This window comes from Myodes glareolus, chromosome 23 (assembly GCF_982192425.1).
Source record: "Myodes glareolus chromosome 23, mMyoGla1.1, whole genome shotgun sequence".
Classification (NCBI taxonomy): Eukaryota; Metazoa; Chordata; class Mammalia; order Rodentia; family Cricetidae; genus Myodes; species Myodes glareolus.
Window position 1 is genome coordinate 11,726,406 of NC_142048.1, and position 22,566 is coordinate 11,748,971.

Consider the following 22,566-nt stretch of genomic DNA (forward strand, 5'->3'; position numbering starts at 1 on the left):
TTACTGGGGTAAGGTGAAATTTCAAAGTTGTTTAAGATTTTCATTCTCCTAATTGATAGGGATAATGAATATTTTGTTTTGTTTTGTTTTGCTATCTACTTTAAACTAAGTTCAGATTCTTATATAAAGCCATCCTGAAAACAATAAACTATTTTAGTTAGGAAGAAAGCTATTACTTTGTTAGAGATATGACAATTGAAAAGTTTCATTTACCCAGTAATCAGAAATTTATTATGAATAGAAATTTTCTAGTGGATGCTAAATTTTCTGAGGGTAATGCCAATTCCCACTCTTTGGTGTGTAGTGTTCCTGAGCCTCGGAATGGACCCACAGTTGACTGTGCTGTCAGGTCAATGAGTCATTTCTGGAAGAATAAAGCAATGTAATAGCTTTATTGCACTAAATAAGCTTCACATAAATTTATAATTACATATTCAAATACATAGGCTAAAAGTACCCCAAACTATTAGATGCTATTTGATCAAAATTGCAACATCACTTAGCAGTGGTATGGTACGTAATTAAATTTCATTATAGAGAAAGTTATATCTTCCTAATAAAAGAAGAAAATGCCAGATGTCTCAATAATTAGAAACACCAAAATAAGCAATGATCTTGTTGTTTTATTTTATTACTTGAAATGAGGAAAGGAAATTTATCTCCTAACTTTAGATGTTTGTTTTCAATAAATGAATTTCCATGTTATACCTAGAAGGCGCCTATTTCATTAAAATGGGACATTATTTTTAAGCCATCTGATTCCAAATTCAATCTTCCTCTCAATGTGAGGACAGCATGACACAAAGTGAGCAATATTGTGGTAAGGAATTAGAATGCTTTCGTATAGCCTGGGGGTTGAAATAACTCCATCATTTTCTCTCACTGCGAGAACATTTGGTGTGTGAGAAGTGATGTAAAACATCATCAGGTTCTGAGAGTAGGCTCTTTATCTGAGGATTTTGCATATAATGATCATCTCTTCCATGCTTTCCAAGCTGATACAAGAAAATAAATGCCACACTCCTTTCATAGTTGTATAAAAGCTCTATTACAATCTATTAAAAGATTCCCAGCATATTTCTTTTGCTATTATTTTTTTAATTTAGAGAATAAAATAAAATCTTGGGATATCAATTAAATGCACAGGTTACTTTATATTATAAAAACAAAATCTGCAACTCAAGTAACACACTCAGTAATGTTGATTGATAGTGAGTCACTCAGATAAGCGACTTCTCCATTCTTGGTGCAACCACATTTTATATTAATGGTGTCATTGCATTTAAAGGGAATCAAACATCCTGACACTTAAGTCTCAAGACATGACTCTATTTCTGTCTTGTTTCTAATAGACTTGCTACTGGATATCAATGATTGTATTAGCTATTTTTCTAATAGCTGTATGAAAGCAACTGGCAAAAGCAATGCAAAGAAGAAAGGGTGTCTTTTAGCTTGTAGATTGAGTGTAGAGTCCATCACAGCAGGGAAGGCATAATGCCAAGAAACACTTCTAACTCTGGTGGCAGGAGGAAAAACTGTACACATGTGGCCACTATCAGAAATAGATTTATGCAAATATTCAACTCTTTTATCCTTTTTTCTTTATTTTGTTTAGATTCTTAGTCAATAGGATATTGTTATAAACATCTGAGGTGGGACTTTTTTTAGTTAAGTATCTCTGTAGATGCCCCAGAGAGGTGTATCTCTCTGGTAATTTTAAATCCTGGCTAATTTATAATAAAGATTAAGCGCAAATTGACCCCTTGTCACCTTCACAGCCAAACAGATCACTTTTAAATGATAAAATTTTCTCCCTTTTCCACCAAGAGGCTCCTAATGTAAAATGTGTTTAAGCGGTTCAAAAGTCCACATATTTATCATCAGTCTCAAGACTGTCCAAAATTTCTCAGTTGAAGCCAGTCCCTTGACTCAAAGCTGCCTCTTATCTATGAGATAACATACTGTTGCAGGCAACGACACCTAACATACAATGATACAGGACTGGTATTATCATTCCAAAATGAGAAAATGGAGGATAGCAAAGAAAGACTAGACAGAAGAAACACCAAAATCCAGCAGGGAATAGCCAAACCCTACAGCTCTGGATCTGCATCTGAGAATTGTGATGGCTTCATTTGGGCTCCAGTTCTGCCACTTACAATACACATAACTCTCTATGGTCTGACTCCCTCACCCCTCCTGCTCTTTCCCTGGACGCTGGATATTCCACCATCCTGGTAACTTCAATGAAACATAGTTGCCATCTTCATGGAATGACTACTCAGTAACTCCTTCTAGTGACTATGACCTTGTAACTCAACCTGATTCACCTTTCTGGGGTATCCATGCAAGGTTATACTACTTCCTAACTCTTACATTGTATATCTGCACAATCAGCACCATGTTGATAATGTATCCAAATTTTCCTAACAACTCAATACCTAGTCTTGTTCCCTTTTACCATAAGTATACTGGTCTGAGCAACTTGCAAACTGGTTCTCTAACCCATTTCCCTGTCTGACCATTTTTGAAGAGAAAACTTGGTCAGCAACATTCCCAATTCAGACCCTCTTCTTTACTGAATATGAATTTCCAGCAGTTAGAGCCTTTGGTTTTTACCCCAGTTTACCTTTCCCATGGTGCCATTGAGAAACACCAGGTTTATTTTCAATGGCACTGACCAGGTACAGTGGATTTTTCTAAACTCAACATGTATGCAATTTTAAACTTGCTCATGTACTTTTCCAAATCAGATTTTAGATTTCCAATATATGTCTGACCTCGTTCTTCATGAATCAAAGAGTTGTGTGCAATAACCGCCACACCTTTGTTGTTTGCCATCTTGATTTTGCTTCTATTAAAAGGTATAGCCCATTATCTTTTAGTTTTCCCCATTCAAAATTTGAAAACATGGCTGTAAGGTACACAGATGCTTCAACAGAATGCAACTTGAATTGTTAAAACAAATACATCTTTTGAAGGAAAATTAGAAATAAGAGAACAAATCTGTTTCGTAATTATTCTTCTTTCTTTACTCAGTAAGATATGAATTTCAGTTCTTTCCTGCCTATTTGCTCCACAATTTATGTTAATATTAACATGAGAAAGTTGGTGAAAACTACACCTAGTAGAAATGACTGGAGAATTTATTGGAAAGAATAGAACAATTTTTTTTCAGTTCGTAAAATTAATTTTCATCCAATAATATCTACATGTAGTCAGCAAACAGCAATACCAAAATTAATATCATAGAAATTAATTTGAAGCAACACCTTTAACGAAAGTAAAAATAAGAAGGCATTTCACCTTTTTATGGGTCTAGGTACTGACTCGGTTCTGGGCAGTCAGGAAATGAACGAGCAGCCTCCATTTACAAAATGATGTGCATATGTTTGGGGTTAACCTGCTTAGCCAGCCACACACTTCAGTCTGGGTGGTTATATGCCCACTAGGAGTTAGGAGGAAAGCAGCTGAGAGCTTGCCTGCCTCTCAGCACTCCCACCTGGGCAAGCAGCTAGATCTGGTCTACTAGGCATGCACAGGCAGGAAAGAATGTCAGACGGAGACATTTCCAGACGACACAGCATGGCAGATGTCGTTTTTACTCAGACAAAAACAGTTTCTGTACTGCACAATGCTTCCCATAGTTGAGGTGGTGAGCATAGCTCCCACCCAACAGTCCCAGAGCTGGCAGTAAACATACCTATGCCATATTGAAATGCCAAGAGAAGTGGAGCCAGCATCCAGAGCAGCCACAACCAAACTGCTTACCATTTTAAAATGCTCCTTATCAGAAAATGATTTCAGATACACAATAGGACAAATTCAGACATAAAAGACCTCTAAATGAGACAGAGTACATTTCGAAATGTACATAGGTTTGAGAGCAAGCAAATATGAGTACAGACAGTTATAAAAAGACGTAGATTGAAAGTGTAAAAATAATAAAACAAATATTACAAAGTAATAGAGTAAAAAAGCCACATAAAAATAAAAAATATACAAAGAGTATGATCTGTGTATACTATTGTGTTTTCTTTGAATTTTTTGACTGTGAATGAGCTAAGTTCAGAGAGACATTTTATTGTATGGGTTGCTAAGCTAAAGCAACACTTAAAGGTATCTTGACTTCAAAATTTTAATCTAAGAATATAATACTTTGGAAATGAGGTTCTGCTTTTGTTTCCACAACAGATTAGAACCTATGGATTCTTCCAGGCTAATGTGGTTTGATAGAACACCCCTCAAAAGGTTTCTGTGAATCCTAAAATATTTTGCCCAGCAAGCAGCAGTTGGAATAGAACAGGGTCCAAATTCACAAAATGACTTTTTATACATGTTTATTTTCATTTAATGGGGGTTAATTATGAATGCTTAAATGATCACATTGTATCTCTTTCTAAAAATGTGGGGTATATATGATAAAGAATTAAATGCTTTGCATTGGTATGGATCTTGGTCTATGATACAAATTTAAGGTCAAAATGTTAGACTGTGAATATATATTTCTACTCTTGTTTAAAGTATTGTGTTTGTGAGGCTCATTTAAAAATATAATGCTAAAATAAAAAATGCAGATTAATAGATAATCATTTTTAATAGTCAAACTGTAGTCAAGTTAGTTAGATTTTCTAAATATTCAGAGATATATTTCAGTTAGATAATCTTCAACACTTTGATCCATAGGATCAAAGACCAATAAAATATAACATTCAAAATCTTTTAAAAAGTAGGCTTTTCTTGACAATGAGACATGTCTGCTTCTGGCAGCACCAATTACTTCAGAGAGGTAAATTGCACTCATTGTGAAATTTGCCTTCAATGTGACAATGCTAGCCTTTTGGGCAAGAAACTGTTCTTCCTTGTTCTGCTTTATAGTATGCTGTATGAACTAGACATGCAAGACCCAGAAAAAAAATGACTACTAAACTTTCCAAAAGATGAGATGGTCCTTCAGAATTCATGCTTCATAAATAAAACTGTCAGATATTCTACAGTACACAAATGAAAGCAGCTGACAAACTTTGCCAGTACAAGGCAAAACAATTTTTCAAATTTCTTGCTTCATGGAAAAGTCTGCCAAATACCATCGGCCTGTAGGCTAAAGATGGATGCTCCAATGCTACAAAAAAAACTTTGAGTCCAGGTACTAAGATGTATCTGTGAAGCATAGAGCTTTGAAAGTTGCTTGGTTGTACTTCCTGTTCTTTGATGGAGTTAAAGTCTAGATGGTTATAATTATAGCTTCTCCTAGTTATTATAAAAAATGAATTAAATATAAAACTTTAGACTCACAAGGAAATAGACTAAATATTGTAACTATAATTCTTGCTTGATAACTGTTTTGTATATGTAATTTTACTATGTAAAAGTTAAAGCCTTCTTTTTTAATTAGGCAGAAAAGGGAAGATGATGTGGGATGTCCTTCTGTATATGTGTAGCTTTTATTGAATAAAACTATCTTGGCCAATGGTTTAACAGAGTACAGTAAGGCAGTAGATAGATAGATAGATAGATAGATAGATAGATAGATAGATAGTAGGCAGAGTCAGGAATATGTCATGTAGCTGCTGGAAGAGACAGACACTGGATCCTTATCATTAAGCTACAGCCTTGTGCTGATATATAGATTAATAGAAATGGTTTAATTAAAGATGTAAGAGCTAACTATGACTAAGCCTAAATCATTGGTTGAATAGTGTTTGAATTAATATAGTATCTGAATGATTATTTGGGCTTGAACAATTGGGAAATGAGCAAGCAGTCTTTGCCTACATTCTTTTAACATTTCTATATTAAACTTAAAGTTGTTTATTTGATATTATTCTGTTCCTCAAAAATGTGAAAAATGCAGTATGTTTCATTGCTATGGTATACCCATAACCATTGTTTCCTCAGAAAAATGGGTACTGGAATCTATCATCATACAAAGATTCCCTTAGCTGTAATAGCCAAATGCTTTTTACATATGTTTTACCTATATAAGTGAGTTTCATATGTGATGATGATATTAGCAAATTAGAAAAAAAATCTTTTGAGGAAAGCTTTACTATAAATTAGTATTATTATAAATTGATATTATATAAAATACATCTATAAATTACATCTATCAAATTTTTAAAATTTAAAATAAAATTATTATTTTCAATTTTCATGAGAACAATATCTCAGAGGTTTTAAAAATTCAGTTTCTATTTAAATCAATGTTTGCAGAAAATATTAGTTTAATATTATTTAAATAAGTCAACTATAGATTTAGAGTGAACAGCATACATTATTAAGCATATTTTGTGTCTATTTAGGATTTTATTTTTAAAAATATTTAAAAGTACTGTAAAATTTATCAAAATTAAATTTTCTGAAAGTTTATAATTATGCAGTTGTTTTTCAAATGAATGATAAAATTTATTCCAACAATAACTATATTTATTTTTGAAAAATCAAATAATTGCCAAGAGTCTGATTATGCTGAAATCATATTCCTACGTTAGCTAACCAGCTATTAACTATTTCATCACTTATAAAACACAAAATTTTGCATTTAAATGTGCATATTTTACCTCTCTTATATGGCCTGGAGAATGTTTACTTTGCTCTGTGAATAAATATGTTCATTTCACCACATTAAAAAAACATATGCCTATATAAATTGTAAAATGTATAGTCACAGAATCTACTGAATTTGCAGAGTCAAATACTCTATAATTATCTACATCATATGTCTCTCTATTAGATAAGAAAATTACTGAAATTAAAATTTTATGCAACTTTGACTCTTCCAGAAAAATGACTATATGCAAGATATTTAACATTATTTTGTTAAAAAATAATTTGTTCTAAAAATAAAATGACCCATTACAACAAAACATGGGAAACAAATTTAAAAAGCATGAAGTGTTAGAAAGATTCCCACAATCTTAGTCAATGATGTTTAATATTTAAGGATTCATACATAATAGATAGATAGATAGATAGATAGATAGATAGATAGATAGATAGATAGACAGATAGATAAATGTTTTCATACGAGAAATGGATTAAAATGCTTCTTTGCTACAAAACTAAAATGAGATTTTTCTCTCTATTGAAATGACAATTTTTTTGTAAGATTTTGTTGTCTCCTGTTGAAAAGATATTGCAAACTTTTTGTTGTTCTTTTCTGTGTAAAATAACTAAAAGGTCATAAGAATGTTCTAGAATATTTTCTAGTCTTTATGTTAATGTCAGAGTTAATTATTAAAAGGCTATAATGCCTGGATTCTGATCATGTCATATTAAAATATATAAATCAAACCTAACTCTGTGTGTTTTAAATTTTTAACTGCATTTGGTTTACTGTAGTGTCACTGAAAAGAGTAGTAATGGAATGTTTTAATAGATTAATACTATGCAAGAAAAGTAAAAACAAACAGAGGTGGGCAAGGCCTTCGAACTTCTGTCTCATGCCTATTATTCCCACACTTTAGGAAGGGAAAACGGGAGAGATAGTTCAAAATGCAAAATCAAGAAACAGGAGATATTAACCTGCTCTTTCAGAATTGGTTGACAAATTAGGGATAGGATGTGAGGAAGGACACATCCATGGAGATTTCTAGATTTAGGGTGATGAAGAAACTTGACCTCTCTGCAACACAGCTTTGACATTTGTGTTGCAAAGGGAACATTCTTTGCAAATTCATTTTTCATTGAGTTCTCAAGCAATTCTGTACATGGTCCCATACCACCCGCCCACTTTTTTTGCAGAGATATTTAACTCTAGAGGGGCTTTCTGTAATCCAATGACCATATTCACAGGGTCTCACAACATTTCTTGAATGAAAATTGTTCTTAGAAAGCTGAGTAATACACAAAGTGTAGACGGAGGCTACTTGTTTGTTTCCTGGACACCCAGAACCAAAATAATCAATCAGAAACTATATTAATTAAAACACTGCTTGGATAATATGCCTAAGTGATGTTTTCAGTCTGGCTCTATTCTGCCCTGCCAAATCAGCTTTATTCATTAACAAATAAAACAGCATGTATACAGAAGGACATCCCACACCAATGAGGCACCTCATTGAGCCCTCCAATGCTTTCCCTATGCCTCAAAACTTAGGGAAAGATTTGTGTGAACTCAAATTCAATGAGTATCCTTGAAAATGTGCTCTATTAAAGAAAGAATATGTACTCAGAAGATCTCTGTGGATATCAATCCTTTAAATAAATCAGTATGCAGTGGGCTAAAAGGACCTTCCCAAGTCCAATGTTTTCTTCAAGATGGAAAATCAGGTACATTTAGTTGTTGTTACTATGAAGTAAATTAAGATTGAAAGACCAAAAATCACTTACACGGCCCAAAATTTTATAATATAGTCAAAATCAAATGTCAGCAATTCTCCTAGAGTGTTGGTAAATACTATAATTTGTTTCTGAAATGCGTAAGAAGACTGGATGAAGATTAACATGGTGAAAAATTATTTTCATGAGTGATTTTAATTTTTCACATAAGTTAAATCATCCTAGAAATTAAGATTCACAAATATACAAGGTTGGGATTGCAGAAAAATGATATAATTATAGGAAAGTTAAAGTATTTTAGAAAAATATGAATTCTAAACACAACTGTGTCATATTGCTGTCATCTTGACAGAAACTGAATCTCAATGGTTGCAGGTAGGACTGGAGCTCTTGCTAATCATGATAAACTGAGCATCTCATGCTGGAAAATTCCTTGCCAGCCAAGCTGCTGAACTCACATTGTTACCTGACTCTTAGGAAAAATAGGTTTTCTGATCTTATAAATATTCAGCTATGTTTCAATATCATTTCTAAATACATGAAATATAAAATTTCCATACCATTTTATTTGCTTTCTTTTTTTAAGAGCTAAAGTTATGTTGCTTTAATTATTGTGCCTAAGAGATTCACGAAACAAAGTTATGTAACATGAGGGCCGGCTTGTTGGGGTTTCTGTTCCGCCCAGTACCCCAGCAAGCCAGCAAGTCCCAAGGAAAATCACACAGAGTCTACATTAGGTTATAAACTGATTGGCCCATTAGGTCAGGCTTCTTATTAGTCCTTGTAATTTATATTAATCTATTATCATTATCTATGTTAGCCATAATGGCTCAGTACCTTTTCCAGCGGGGGCAGCTTACATGTTGCCTCTTTGGTGGTCTGCGCAGGAGTGGCTGAGGGAGCTTTCTCTTCTCTAGCCTTATCCTATTTTCATTGCCCCGCCTCTACTTCCTGTCTGGTTGACCCGCCTATACTTCCTGCTTGGCCAATCAGCGTTTCATTAAAATACATGATTGACAGAATACAGATAATTCTCCCACACCATTTTCCTCTTTTTTTTAAACAAAGAAAAATATCCATAGTCCATTTGTTATGAATGTGGGTGTAGTATTTTAGGCTGTTTTTTGTTGGTTGGGGGCACTGATGATCTTATGGGGACCTAAAGAAAATTTAGAGTTATAATCAAGTCCTGACTGGAGTATCCTGTGGGTCTTGGTCACCTCAGGCAGCAGTCTTGAATCTGTTTTGGATGTAGAATTTAGACATCTGGGCAATCTGTTTCTGTCGGAGATTTTTCAGGTGGTCTCCCTTGGCCAAAGATGATTTTTTTTTTAACTCTGAATAAATTCAGAGCCTCTCATTTTTTGTGGAAACAAAAGCAAAATCTCTTTTTCAAAGTAACATACCTTTTGACTTTAATTTTGAAGTCTAGGTATTTTTAAAATACCTATCTTGGATTAGTTTAGCAGCATTTATAAACAAAAGTCTTTTAGCAGCTGTTGTTCTTTTCTCAGCATTTAAACAATTCAAAGAGAGCATAATAGCATACAGTATCAAGATTCTCTGTGTATTTTTTATCTTTATGTGGCTTTATTTTAACCTCTATTTTTTTATTTTTATTTTTATTTTTTGAGACTGGTTCTCTGTATACATCTTTGTTTTGGAATAACTCTGTAGACCAGGCTGTCCTTGAAGTCACAGAGATCCACCTGTCTCTGCCTCCCCAGTGCTGGGATTAAAGGTGTTTGCTACCACACCTTGAACTCAAAGATATGTCTGTCTCTGCCTCCCAGGCATTGGGATTAAAGGTGTGTACTACCACACCTTAAAGTCACAGAGGTCAATCTACCAAGTTGCCTCTAACTTATGAACCCCTTGCCCAAAGACAGATAATTCCTGAGATGTTAAAGTCTGTAGTTAATATAAAATAACAGGATACTTGTTTTCAGTTCCTTGAACAACTTTATTTGACGCAATTACACTGGATGTGCTTAGTAACATGTAGGAGGGAGCTACTTAGACAGGATGTGTGTTAAAATGTATTCTTGTCCCTGACTGGATGTAGGCAGGAAGTTTGAAGACATTCTTGTACATATTATATCTTGTATGTCAGATAAATACTTCCCACTGATTGGACCTTATGGGTTTACCTTTAAAAAGCTCCAAAATGCAATTCATTGTCATTTTCTGGGAAACAGGAAATGCACTTGGCCAGAGTTCATCATCCTGACCAGTATTTATTAAACTTGCTTTAATTTGGCTTAAAAATTGAGGTGAAATATAAACAGAGAGTCTACATTATGTGTATTATTGTGTTTTCTGTGCATTTTTAAATGTGAATGAGCTAGGTACTGAGAGACATTTCACTGTACAGGCTGCTAAGCTAAACCAACATATATGTATATATTTTAAAGTGATCTTGACTCCAAAATTTGGGTCTAAGAATATGTTACTTTGGAAAAGAAGTTCTGCTTCTTTTTTTTCCCACAGAGGATGAGAGCGAGTGTATTCTTTCCAGACTATTGTGATGTGATGGAACAAGTCCAGCCCCCTGAAAGGTCTCTATAAACCTCTTTCCCCAATATACTTTGCCCAACCAAAAGCAGGAAACAGTTTTGAGAGGACTGTGCCCAAATTCCCAAATAGTGTTTATAAATGTTTGTTTACATTTAATGGGGGTAAGCTACAGAGATGAATACTTTGTGTTGCTCTGAATCTTGATTTAGTGATACAAATTTAAGGTCAATTTTGTTATATGTATATTTCTGCTATTGATTAAAATATTATGTTTGTGCAGTTCATTAAAAAATTTAATGTATAATTAAAATACATTTAATAGACAGTCATCTAAAATAGTCAAGTTTGTAGTAATGTTAGTTAGGTTTTCTAAATATGTAGAGGTATATTTCAGATAGATAGGTATTCTTCAAACCTTTCACAGACTAACAAAATATGGCATTTAAAATGTTTTAAGAATTAGGACTTTTCGTGAAAATGAGACGCAATTGCTCCTGGTAGCACCAATATACTTTAAGAGGATGATGGACATTGAAGAGGCTCCTCATGGAGCCATTTGGACAAGAAACAGCCCTTGCCTGGATTGTTTGTTGTTATGCTGTATAAATTGGACATTCAGGATCCACAGAAAAAAATAACTGCTGAGCTTTCCTAAATGTGAGACGTTCCTTCACAGTTCCTGCTTCATGAAAATGTCTGCCAGACATTCTGCAGAAGACACACAAAAAAGACTGACAAACTGACAGTATAGGTGGAACTGTCTTTCAAATTCCCTGCTTTATGGAAAAGTCTGCTGGATACTGAAGATGGGTGACCTGATGTTACAAAAAATTTTGGTCAACTCTCCAGACAGTGAAATATCTCTGTCAGTTCTAGAGTTTTGGAAGTTGCTTACAATGCACTTCCTGTTTACAAAATCCAGATATTTTGTTGGAGTTGAAGAATAGTTACAGTTTTCTTTAGTGAAAATAAAAGATAAATGAGATATAAATATTGTAACTTTACTTCTTACTTGATAACCATTTTGTTGTATGTAATCTTGCTATATTAAAGTTAAAACTTTTCTTTATATGTAGACAGAAAAGGGGAAGTGATGTGGGATTCACTTCTGAATTTTGTGAATACTATTGTTTAATAAAGAAGCTGCTTTGGGCCTATTGCAGTGCACAGTAGGACAACGCAGGAGTTCTAAGCAGATAGAGGAGGAAAGAGTAGGTAGAGTCAGCGAGAAGCAATGAAGTCACCACAGGAGACAGACGCTTGATGGAACCTTATAGGTAGGCCACAATGATGTGGCAGAACACAGATTAATAGAAATGGGTTAATTTAAGATATAAGAGCTTTCCAATGAGAAGTGTGAGCAAAAAGGACAAGCAGTGTTGTAAGAGTAAAGTTTTTTGTGGTTATTTCAGGTCTGGGTGACTTGGAAACAAACGGTCTCTGCCTACAACTGACTTTTAAGAATTTATATCCATTTCACACAGGACTAAATGAAACATGACATCAAAATTCAAATAAGTCTACTTATGACCTCTAAGTAGTAACAAAATCCTTTGTTTTATATCCTCCTATAAATAGAGCTTTGGAATCCCCTTTTTAAAATTCCTTCTTACTTAATTTTAAAAGTGTGTCCTGCTATGCAGGCCTTGGGGCCTTGAACTCATACTCCTTCCACAGTTTCCAGAATGCTATTGTTACCACCCTGTACCACCATGGCAGGTAATATTTCTATGCTTCAGTTCTGACTAGAACTTCAATGCTCTGAAGACACAAGCCCCATTCCTAAGTCAAAGTTGACCTAAGAAATTTATTTTATGTTCTTACATTCTACTGTAGAAGGCCTTTGAAACAATGTGCTGGATTATTGTTTATCATATAGGTGAAGCATAAATGTTGACAAATGAGCTTAGTCTCAGAAGTTCACTGGATATAGGTAACCTCTTCAAAAATAAACAGCTTTATCCAATTTTAAAACTCTTACTGCTTCTCTCAGGCCTCAGCAGAGCTTTGGTCTTCTTATTTTGGCTCCCACTCTCATGAAGGGCCTTGAACCAGTCACGAAGTCTGTTGGCCACTTCTCTGAATTCCAGGTCACTGCAGGCTAAAGACAGAGAGTAGGTGTTTAATAATAATAAAAATTTAGCAGGATACTCAGTAGTTTTCTGTTCAGCGTCCCACTTTTCCTCATGGGCTACAAAAGTTGTGTCTGTTCTTTTAATAAGGGGCTATATCTCATCTTTCTCTATAGGCATTCTGGTCATCCACACATTTGGCTGACAAAATAATCCATTGCTGTGAAGGAACACGGTCCTGCCTAAAGACAGATCAAGTCTCCCATTCTTTCCACCTTCTGTCTCTCTGCCGCTGTTTTCTAGTTAATCTAACATACAGTGCAGAAAGCCTGGTAAGGTTCTGGAGCCTTCACCCCTAGTTAGCAGCTCTGACACTTTACCCCAGGTCCCCATGGTCCTGCATTAAAACAGATTTCTGTCAGGAAGCCTTTTCTTCTTCTTTTTTTCCCTTTCCTTTTTTTGTGGGTTTTCAAGACAGAGTTTCTCTGTAGCTTTCGAGACTGTCCTGGAACTAGCTCTTGTAGACCAGGCTGGCCTCAAACTCACAGAGATCTGCCTGCCTCTGCCTTATGAGTGCTGGGATTAAAGGTGTGCACCATCACCCGGAAGAAGCCTTTTCTTTACACTCTTTGTCTCTGACCTTTTTCTTTCACCTTTACTCTCTTGCCCTGGCAGTCAGACTTAGGTGGGAAACCATGCGGCAGTCACACACAGGCGTCATAACAAAAAGCTGGGAAAAGGAAACCTACTGAGCCTGATTCAGAAGTGCTCTAGTTATATCTGGGAGCTCACTGAGATTTCTTCTGTGAGGCCCATTCAGACATAGACCGGAAGCCTTTCAGCTGGTTAAGACACTACTCAATCTGCTGAAAGTTCAAGAATCTTCCTTTGTCGCATGCAGCTCCTTGGAATTGTGCATTATATTGGGGATACCTCTTTATTAACCAGTGTGTTCGGTCATTTCTAGACTTAGGAGATACTTTTACAGAGCTGGTCAAAGATTCCAAGAGCTTTATGTCAAAACTTTCAGAACCTTTCACTGGCCTAACAGTCTTAGATCTGAAGTTCACTGGAGCTTCATAACTGAAAGGCCACTGCAGGCACAAATTTTCAACTCAGTACAGTGGTGTTTAACCTTCTTAACGCTGCGACCCTTTAATACAGAGCCCAGTCATATATTTCATTTCATTTCGACTTCATTACTGTAATTTTGCTCCCGTTATGAATTGTAATGAAAATACCCAATACACAGGATATTCGACCTGTGACCCCAATGCTAAGGTATTTTGACTCCCCAAAGGGGTCCAGACCCACAGGTTGAAAATCGCTGATCTAAACCATTTAAATAACTCCATAAGATGAAATGGCAGTATGGTCTGAGGCTCCTTCCCTGATAAAACTTAGAATTCCCCTTAATCTTTCTCAAGGCTCTGGCTTACAACTATGCCCAGAGCCAGAATAGCCACTCATTCAGCTGGACCTCCAAACTTATATCTTTAATATTGTTCCTGACTGAGAGAGCATAGGACTCTTTCACCGTGTGCCTCTTTTGCCTTGTGCTTTGGCTTACCTGTGTTTCTGCCTCCCCAAACCTGCAAAGTTCTTGCTTGGAACTTTAACAGTTAAGAGGTAAAAGCATTGAGACTGTCTGTGTCCAAATGTAGTCAGACACAAACTGGTTATGAATATATAGATCAATGGGTTCAGTCTTACACAGGTTCCAATGCCTTTGAGGGGTGAATAACAGAAAAATTGTTTCACGCTGTTCTACTCTACTGAGAAGGCTGGTTGTGAATATGCAGTTTGGCCAGTCTGCTCCAACCCAAGCATGTTTGTTTAAAAGTTTCTGACAACACCTCTGCCCTGGGTCAGGATAGTTACCTGACTCTGTGACAGGGAGAAAGAGCAAAATATAACAGCCCAAGATAACACATTACGCACTGAAGGCAGAGTCCTTCCAATAGGGGATACCTGCTGCGTATCTCATATCCCTTTCTTGACTTTATTTAACTCTCTGAGAACTCTATCCCTTTTCTTTAGTTGTTTACTATCTTTAAAATGACAAAGTGTAATACCCTGTGTACACACTTAACTTAATACTCCTTACCTTAATACATCTTGAAAACATTTTGTTTCAAATCATAACTAAGTTATATGAAAACTGTGATATCTTTGCTGTCTTTGCTAAGTTTTAACTATTTAGAAACTAAGTCATATTAAAAACAGGAAATTTGTAAAAAGTACACTAAGATGTTTGTCTCGTTGTATTTATAGTTTAAACTTTATTTTGATACTAAAGGAATTTTAATTCAAGAATTACGATTTTTAACACTCAAACTTAAAAGGGATAAAATCATAAAATCCTAATTTAATAAAATAATTATCACTAATTATAAACTTTTAAAGATAATCAATATACACAAGTTAATGGCCAGTCACACCGAGGACAAATGAGATTGACAGAGACAAGCCTGAGGGTGGGGTAGACCAATATTTAGCTCACATAATATTCTTCTGTTATCTCCCATCATATAGTATATGCAAATGTGTTCAAAATTAAGCCTAAACCAGGTAGAGCAAAACAAGTTTAAAGAAAACTTATAGTATGATTAATGCAAAATAATATTCCAAAGCAGGCATATTTTTAAAAATCATTATAAAAATTGATAGCTTTAGTACAATGGGTTAAATTTATAATATACTTGGATGGTAAAGAAAACAACCCAGGTTTTAGTAGTTTCCACGGATGGGACAGCATCCTACTTGAGTAAGTTGCATAAGCACCAAGAGATCAACATCCCAAGACTCTTCAAAGCAGTCAAATAGACCATCAAAATTATTTTTCTTTTTTTCCGAAAAATTCCTTCTGTTTCCTTTTCCACTCTGGCTCTTCCCCATACCCTTTCCTCCTTGTTATTTCATACTATGTTTTACCCTGTCTTTAAATTTATTTACTTATAGAACTTCACACTATATCAAAACACAGTATTTCATGGAAGTTCTCCCAATTGCCCTCATTCTACAGCAACTCCATTTGCTCCCAATATATCTGCAAACAGAAATTTTAGATGCTTTAGAGAGAATCTGGCTTAAAGAGACCTTTTCTCTGCAGACCAGATATAATTCTTTACATTAGATCTCTATTTTTCTCCTGCCCCACCTCCATTGGTGCTCTTTAACTCTCTTCTACTTCTGGTAGCTTATTTTAGTGCAACATCCTGGCAATAGACAAGTCATTGTCACCATGAATCAACTCTATGGCCATTTTATTTCACTGGCTCCTTCTCTCTTTCCCACCTCTGCTCCCATCCATTCCTCAGCTTTTCTAGGAAATGTCTCAGTTTAACCTGTAACCAAATCATCTGCTTTCAGCCCTCTATAATTATTTCCCACGTCTTTTCAGGAACTCTGGATGGCAATCACCTGATCATCACAACCGATAAGACTCCCCAACCCTGCTGCATGACCATAGGAACCATTCTTCAGTGGAGCCAGAACTCTCCCCTCTGAAAAGTCACTCCTCCACAGAAAATGGCTATAACACCCCAGGCCTAGAATTTTTCTTTATATCCTTTCAGAACTGGGAATGAGAGCTTCTGCTGAAAGACTACATTCCTTAGCTTCTATTGTAGACTAAGGACGTCCTTTGAGTCCTTAGAAGGGGTTGCATCACTTCTTCCCCATAAGTATTTTGTCATTTCTTAGATGTGACAAAATGCTCCCTTACCATAAATAAACAAAGTCCCACCTAAGGATAGATGAAGCCTCTTTTCTTTTAGCCTTCTGTCTTTCTTACATTGCATTTTAAATAATCTAACAATACCAACTCCAGTCTTCAAATTGTTCCTTATGTTTGAAGGAGAAAATAGTCCTAAGTAAAAATAAAATTGAAGTGGTTTTAATGGTGGTTTAGTTTTTGCCAAAAATAAACATGTGATGCAAATTGCATAATGCAATAAATTGATAATAGAATTTTTTTGCACTGTGTTTATTTCACTAGAACTTGACTACCTCTCATCGCAGAAATAACACTTGTGGAAGATTATAAGTTTTAGCATCATACAGACTGAGTCTTAAATGTAACTAATGACTGAATCACAAAAAGATGGAAGGCAATCTGATTAAAGGAAAGCTTGACTATTCAAGTTTAGTGTTTTGCAGTAATTAAATCATTCAATATATGTAAATCAATAAATATAATCCACCATATAAACAGTCTGAAAGAGAAAAATCACATGATCATCACATTGGATGCAGAAAAGCCCTTTGAAAAATTCTAACACCTCTAGAGAGGGAGAGAGACTCCAGGAGAGATTAAGAATACAGGGTACATGCATTAAAATAATAGGGGATGATTTTCAGCCAACATCAATTTAATGGAGAGAACAAATCAATTCCACTAAAATCAGGGACAAGGGAAGGCTATCTTTTCTTTCATTATAATCTTAGCTAGAACAACAAGACAACTGAAGAAGATTGAGAGAATTAAGTAGAAAAAGGAAGAATCAAAGACTCTCTATTTGCAGATGATGTGACTGTATACATGGGGACCCTAAAAATTCATCAAGGAAGCTCTTAGAGCTCAGAAAACACTTGGCAATGTGCTTGGTACACAGTTAATACACAACAATCGGTAGCCTTCCTACATACAATGACATTGTCTTCCAAAGCCATTAGAAGAATCTATATAGAACACATACTTAGCACACTGTACAAAACTCAACTCCCAATGGATCAAGGATCTCAACAGGAGGCCAGAAACATTGAATATGATGGAATGAAAATAGAGAACATTCTGAAACTCATTGACACCAGACAGGACTTTCTGAATACCAATAGCACAAATACTGAGAATAGCAATTAATAAACAGAATCCTGGACATAGAGAAACCATGCTTTCACACCAGTCTCAAAAGAAGCACAAAATATCTTGAAGAGACTCTACAATGGAAGTGAAAGACTTATACAATAAAAATTTAAGATAATGAAAAAAAATCAAGAAAGATATCAAAGATAAAAAAGAACTTTAATGCTCATGGGTCTGTAGAATTAGTGTACTAAAAGTGGCCATCTTACCAAAAACAATCTACAGATTCAATGCAATCTTTATCAAAGTTAAAACAAGTCAAGAACAGCCTGGAACTCATTGCAGCAGACAGGAATTTCTGAATACCAATAGCACAAATACTAAGAACAGCAATTAATAAAAGGAACCTCATGACATAGAAACTCTTATGTATAAAAAATGATGCCATCATTCAGGCAAAGAAGCAGTTAAATAATGGGAAATGATTTTTTACTAACTCTACATCTGATAGAGGACTAATATCCCAAAATATGTAAATTATAGAAAAACTGGGCAACAATAAAATCAATAATTCAATTAAAACTGGGGTACAAATCTAAATGGAGAATTCTCAAGAGAGAAAATTCAAATACCTAAGAGGCTCTAAAATAAATATTCAACATCCTTAGTAATCATGAAAATGCATATTGAAACCATTTTGAAATTTCATCTTACCTTTGTCAGAATAGCTGAGACCAATATAACAAAGGACAGCTCATGCTGGTGAGTATGTGGAATAAAGAGAATTCTTATCCATTGGTACTGGGAGTGCAAAATTGTACAACCACTATGGAAGTCAGTGTTGTGTTCCTCTGGAAGATGAGAACAGATCTACCTCAACATCTAACTATATCACTCATGAGCCTATACACAAAGGATGCTTCATCCTACTGTAGCAACTCGCAACCACATTCGTTGTTGTTCTATCCATAATTGCCAGAAATTAGAAACAGTCTGTATATCTGTCCATAGATAAATGGATCAAGAACATGTGTTTAAAAGATGAAATTCACTGGTGAATGGAAGGAGTTAGAAAAAAAATCATCCTGAGTGTTGTCAAACAAATCCCCAAAGAGAAATATGGTATTCACTTTTATGTTGATGTTAACAGTCTAGTTTTCCATACGCAGGTAGAAATTCATATAAACTACAAAGGTTAGTTATAGAGTAAGGAATTAGGATGAGTGATGAATCTTCTCGAAAGGGAAAGTAGAATAGGAAGTTACAGAAAGTGCAGTGACTGGAATAGGAGTATCAGGCAAGAAGGGGAAGGAAATGGTAAACAAGGAAATACGGCAAGGGACAACAACTGAGACCCACCTGTGGGTTTGTGCAACTTAACATAGCACAATCTTCCAAAATAAAGACTTTTGTGAAGGTGATCTCAATGAAATATCCAAATAATGTGGTAAATTGAGTCCTTCTGTACATCTCTTACAATGAAATGTAGATTCTAGGTCCAGGAATTGGTTACACCTAATAGAGATGTTGGTCAAAGGGACCGGAAAACACCAAACAACTTGGGTTATTGCAGAGGCTATTGGTTTCTCTCCTCAAACTGATGATGAGTCCTAATCCTGAAGACAACAAATGCAAAACCTATTGAATATGGAGAATTTGAGCTATTGCCTACCTAGAGCCTTCACTCATACTAATTAGTATTCACGGTTTTGGAAGCTATTTGGTACTCTACCAAAGGAGAAAGGTAAATACCAAACTACAATCCCTTTGATTTACAATGCTGATCTGACTACAACATGTGCTATTTTCATGGTGGCACAATGCATATGGGAATAACCAACCAATAACTGATTTGATATAAGTCCCACTCCATGAGATGGAACCCATTCCAACACAAGTGACCAAGAGTAAATGTATCAGAGACCTAGGGAAAATCCAAATACTACAGTTGTGTTAAAAGAACACACTGATAAGATGACTCCAAAAGACATTCTGCTAGTCCCATAGATCAGTGACTTATTCAACCATCAAAGAAGTTTCTCGTGTACTAGATGAGAAAGTATACAAAGACCCACAACGAGACAATGCAGACCATGAGAGCTCTTGGAATGTTCTGTCCTTAATGAGAGGTCTCTATCAAATCCCTCCCCTCAGCAGTCTAGAAACTCTGAAAGGGATGGAAGAAAGTTTCTAATAGCCAGAGAGAATGATGGATATTTAGAAAACAAGGCTTTTTAACCACAGTAGGACTGATACATAGACACTCACAGAGACTGTGGCAGCATGTGCAGGGCCTACGAGGTTCCTGATGGTCTCCTGGGCTGAAAGTGGAAATGGACAAAGCATACATCCCTAACCCAAAAGCTGACTCCTAATGATAATGAATTGCAAATGAAAAATTAACTTTCTTCATCATTGTCTCACTGGGTGTTCAAACCACTTGTAAGGCCAGGCCTCATGAACTACATTAGATAACCTAAACTACAATAATAACTACGGTATTTCTGGGGTGTATATATATATATATATTAGTGTCATAGTGCTTTGTTTGAAGAATATTTTTGTCTGCAGGTTTTTGGCTTATATATTATGATTTCTGATTTTGTGGTTTTATGAAATTTCTATGTATGTGAATATGTATGTCTGTCTGCATGTATGTATGCTCTTTGGGCTTTTCCTTTGATTCTTGACCCTTCCCTTTCCTTGTTTTCTTTATCTACTTAATTTTATTTGTGTTTATTTTATTATTATTATTTTAGATGCTTGTATGTTTTCTACTCAGAAAGAGACAGCAAGAAAGGATGTGAATTTGGGTTGGTGTGGAAGTGGAGAGGATCTGGTAAGAGCTGGGATAAGGGATCCATAATCCAAATATAGTATATGAAAATCCCCTATGTTTAATAATAAATTAATAATAAATATTAAATATGTTTTAATTATGAACACAGGTATAAAATACAGAGGGAATAGAGCTATATCATCTGACAGAAAGACTTAAAGTATCTTTAAAATTCTGTTATGCTTACCTTATAAAAAGCAAATACTAAGGATTTTTGGATAGGCTAGAGTGGTAGAACATTTATAAGAAGCTAAAAAAGTGAAACATTAGCCAACTTCAGTATTTTGATTGAACCTTTACTTTGCCTTTGCTTTTCATGTTACTTAGCAACAATTATTGCTCAAAAATAATCAATATACTGAGCAGTAACACAAAAAAATTCTTGACTAATACTAAAATATGCTATTGAATTCAGTAATTGTATTGCCATGTTTTGAAAATACAAGAACCTTATATCATTTTTAGAGGCTGCTACCACAAATATTTTTTTCTTTCTCTTATAAAAGGAATAGCTTTCTTTCACAAGGAGGACTAAATCATAATAATGCCCTTCTTCCTCTCCTTTTTAAAATTGAAAATAGATTTTTTTCATGCGATATATTTTGGTTATGTTTTTAACCCCTTCATCTCCTCCCAGATCTTCCTCATCTATCCAACTCTGAGCTTTCTCTCTCTCTTATAAACTAAACATGCAAATAAAATATACAAATAAGTCATGATAGAATAAAACAAACCATCAGGGAAACCAAAGAGAACAAAAATCCCCAAAGAAACAGCAGAAGCATATACACCTGCAAAGAGAAACAGCCACACAGAAAGCACATAAAAACATAAAATTGGAAAACAAAAGACCAGTAAAGAAAAACAACAACAACATAAAAACCACCAAAACAAACAAACAAAAACAGAAAACAGCCAAAGCATTCTTGATGTGGGAGACCCTTTTGTATTCTGTGAATATGTTTTATTGCCATTGGTTAATAAAGAAGATGATTTGGCACTTAGCCAGGCAGAATATAGCTAAGCAGGAAAGCTGAGCAAAAAGACAGGGAAAAAGATACAAATTAGAATATCGTAGTGACATTTCAGAACACTACAGCTGACAAAGACTCTGTATCCTTCTGAAGAGAAAAATGCAAAGCAGAAATGTCCAACTACTAAGAATAAGAAACCAAAAAGTGTTCAGAGTTTTCTTCATAGGTACTTGCTTGGGCATGTGGAAAATTGCTTCATCTTTCCAGGAACCACTCAATCAGAAAAATCAATGAGGAGAATAATAGAAAGAAAATGTTTACACATATCAGGTCCATAAATACCACTTCCTCTATAAACTTTTCAGAGGAAACTCAGGGAAACATGGTAAGCCAGAAACAAATATTAGAATGAGGAAAGATAAGGCATATGAAGAGAAAATGTGTAAGTGCATTGGAGGAATGCAGAAAGGGGCAGTGCTCAAGGGCATGTGACAAGTCAGCTGCTGCGGCAGAGCATAGTAGGAACCAAGCATTGCATAAAGTCATAGTCATGTCTTAATTCAGGGAAGACAATGTAGAGGCCATTTTAATGCATGAATCTCACTTGCTGATTCTGAGTGATAGTGCAATAGATTATCACTTATCCCTATGTAAATATTTGCCCAGTGCCCTGGTATGTCTCCTTTGTGTCTTGCTATGGTCATCTATCTGCATTTTGACACACAAGGATGCAGAAGAAAGTTTAAAAGTTACAGAGTAGAAAAAATTATCTATGTATGCTGAACTAATGAAACACGATTCATAAAAGCTCAGGGTCAGAAATTGGAGTTCAACCTGAAGACACAAAAATCAAAACAGCCAGTCACTGGCTCTTATCTCGACCTCAGTCTGAAAAGGTGATCCTGCCTCCTGGCATCCCAGGTTTTATATTCCTCTCTAGGGCTGAGATTAAAGGTGTGCACCACCAACAATAAAGGCATGCACCGCCCAGTTTTTATGGGAACTAGCATGGCTACTGGGATTAAAAGTGTGTGTCATTATGGCTACTGAGATTAAAGGTATATATTACTATAATCT

General features: G+C 35.2%; 1 protein-coding gene across 3 annotated transcripts in view; it reads right to left on the reverse strand.

Annotated features, from left to right (window-relative positions):
- Spock3 (SPARC (osteonectin), cwcv and kazal like domains proteoglycan 3) overlaps positions 1-22,566 on the reverse strand; it is a 346,847-nt gene that overhangs the window by 12,823 nt on the left and 311,458 nt on the right. For all 3 annotated transcript variants that reach the window (XM_087900747.1, XM_087900748.1, XM_087900746.1), the window contains exon 7: positions 12,779-12,898. In XM_087900747.1, the coding sequence (XP_087756873.1) occupies positions 12,779-12,898 (120 nt within the window). The remainder of the gene's footprint in view (positions 1-12,778; positions 12,899-22,566) is intronic.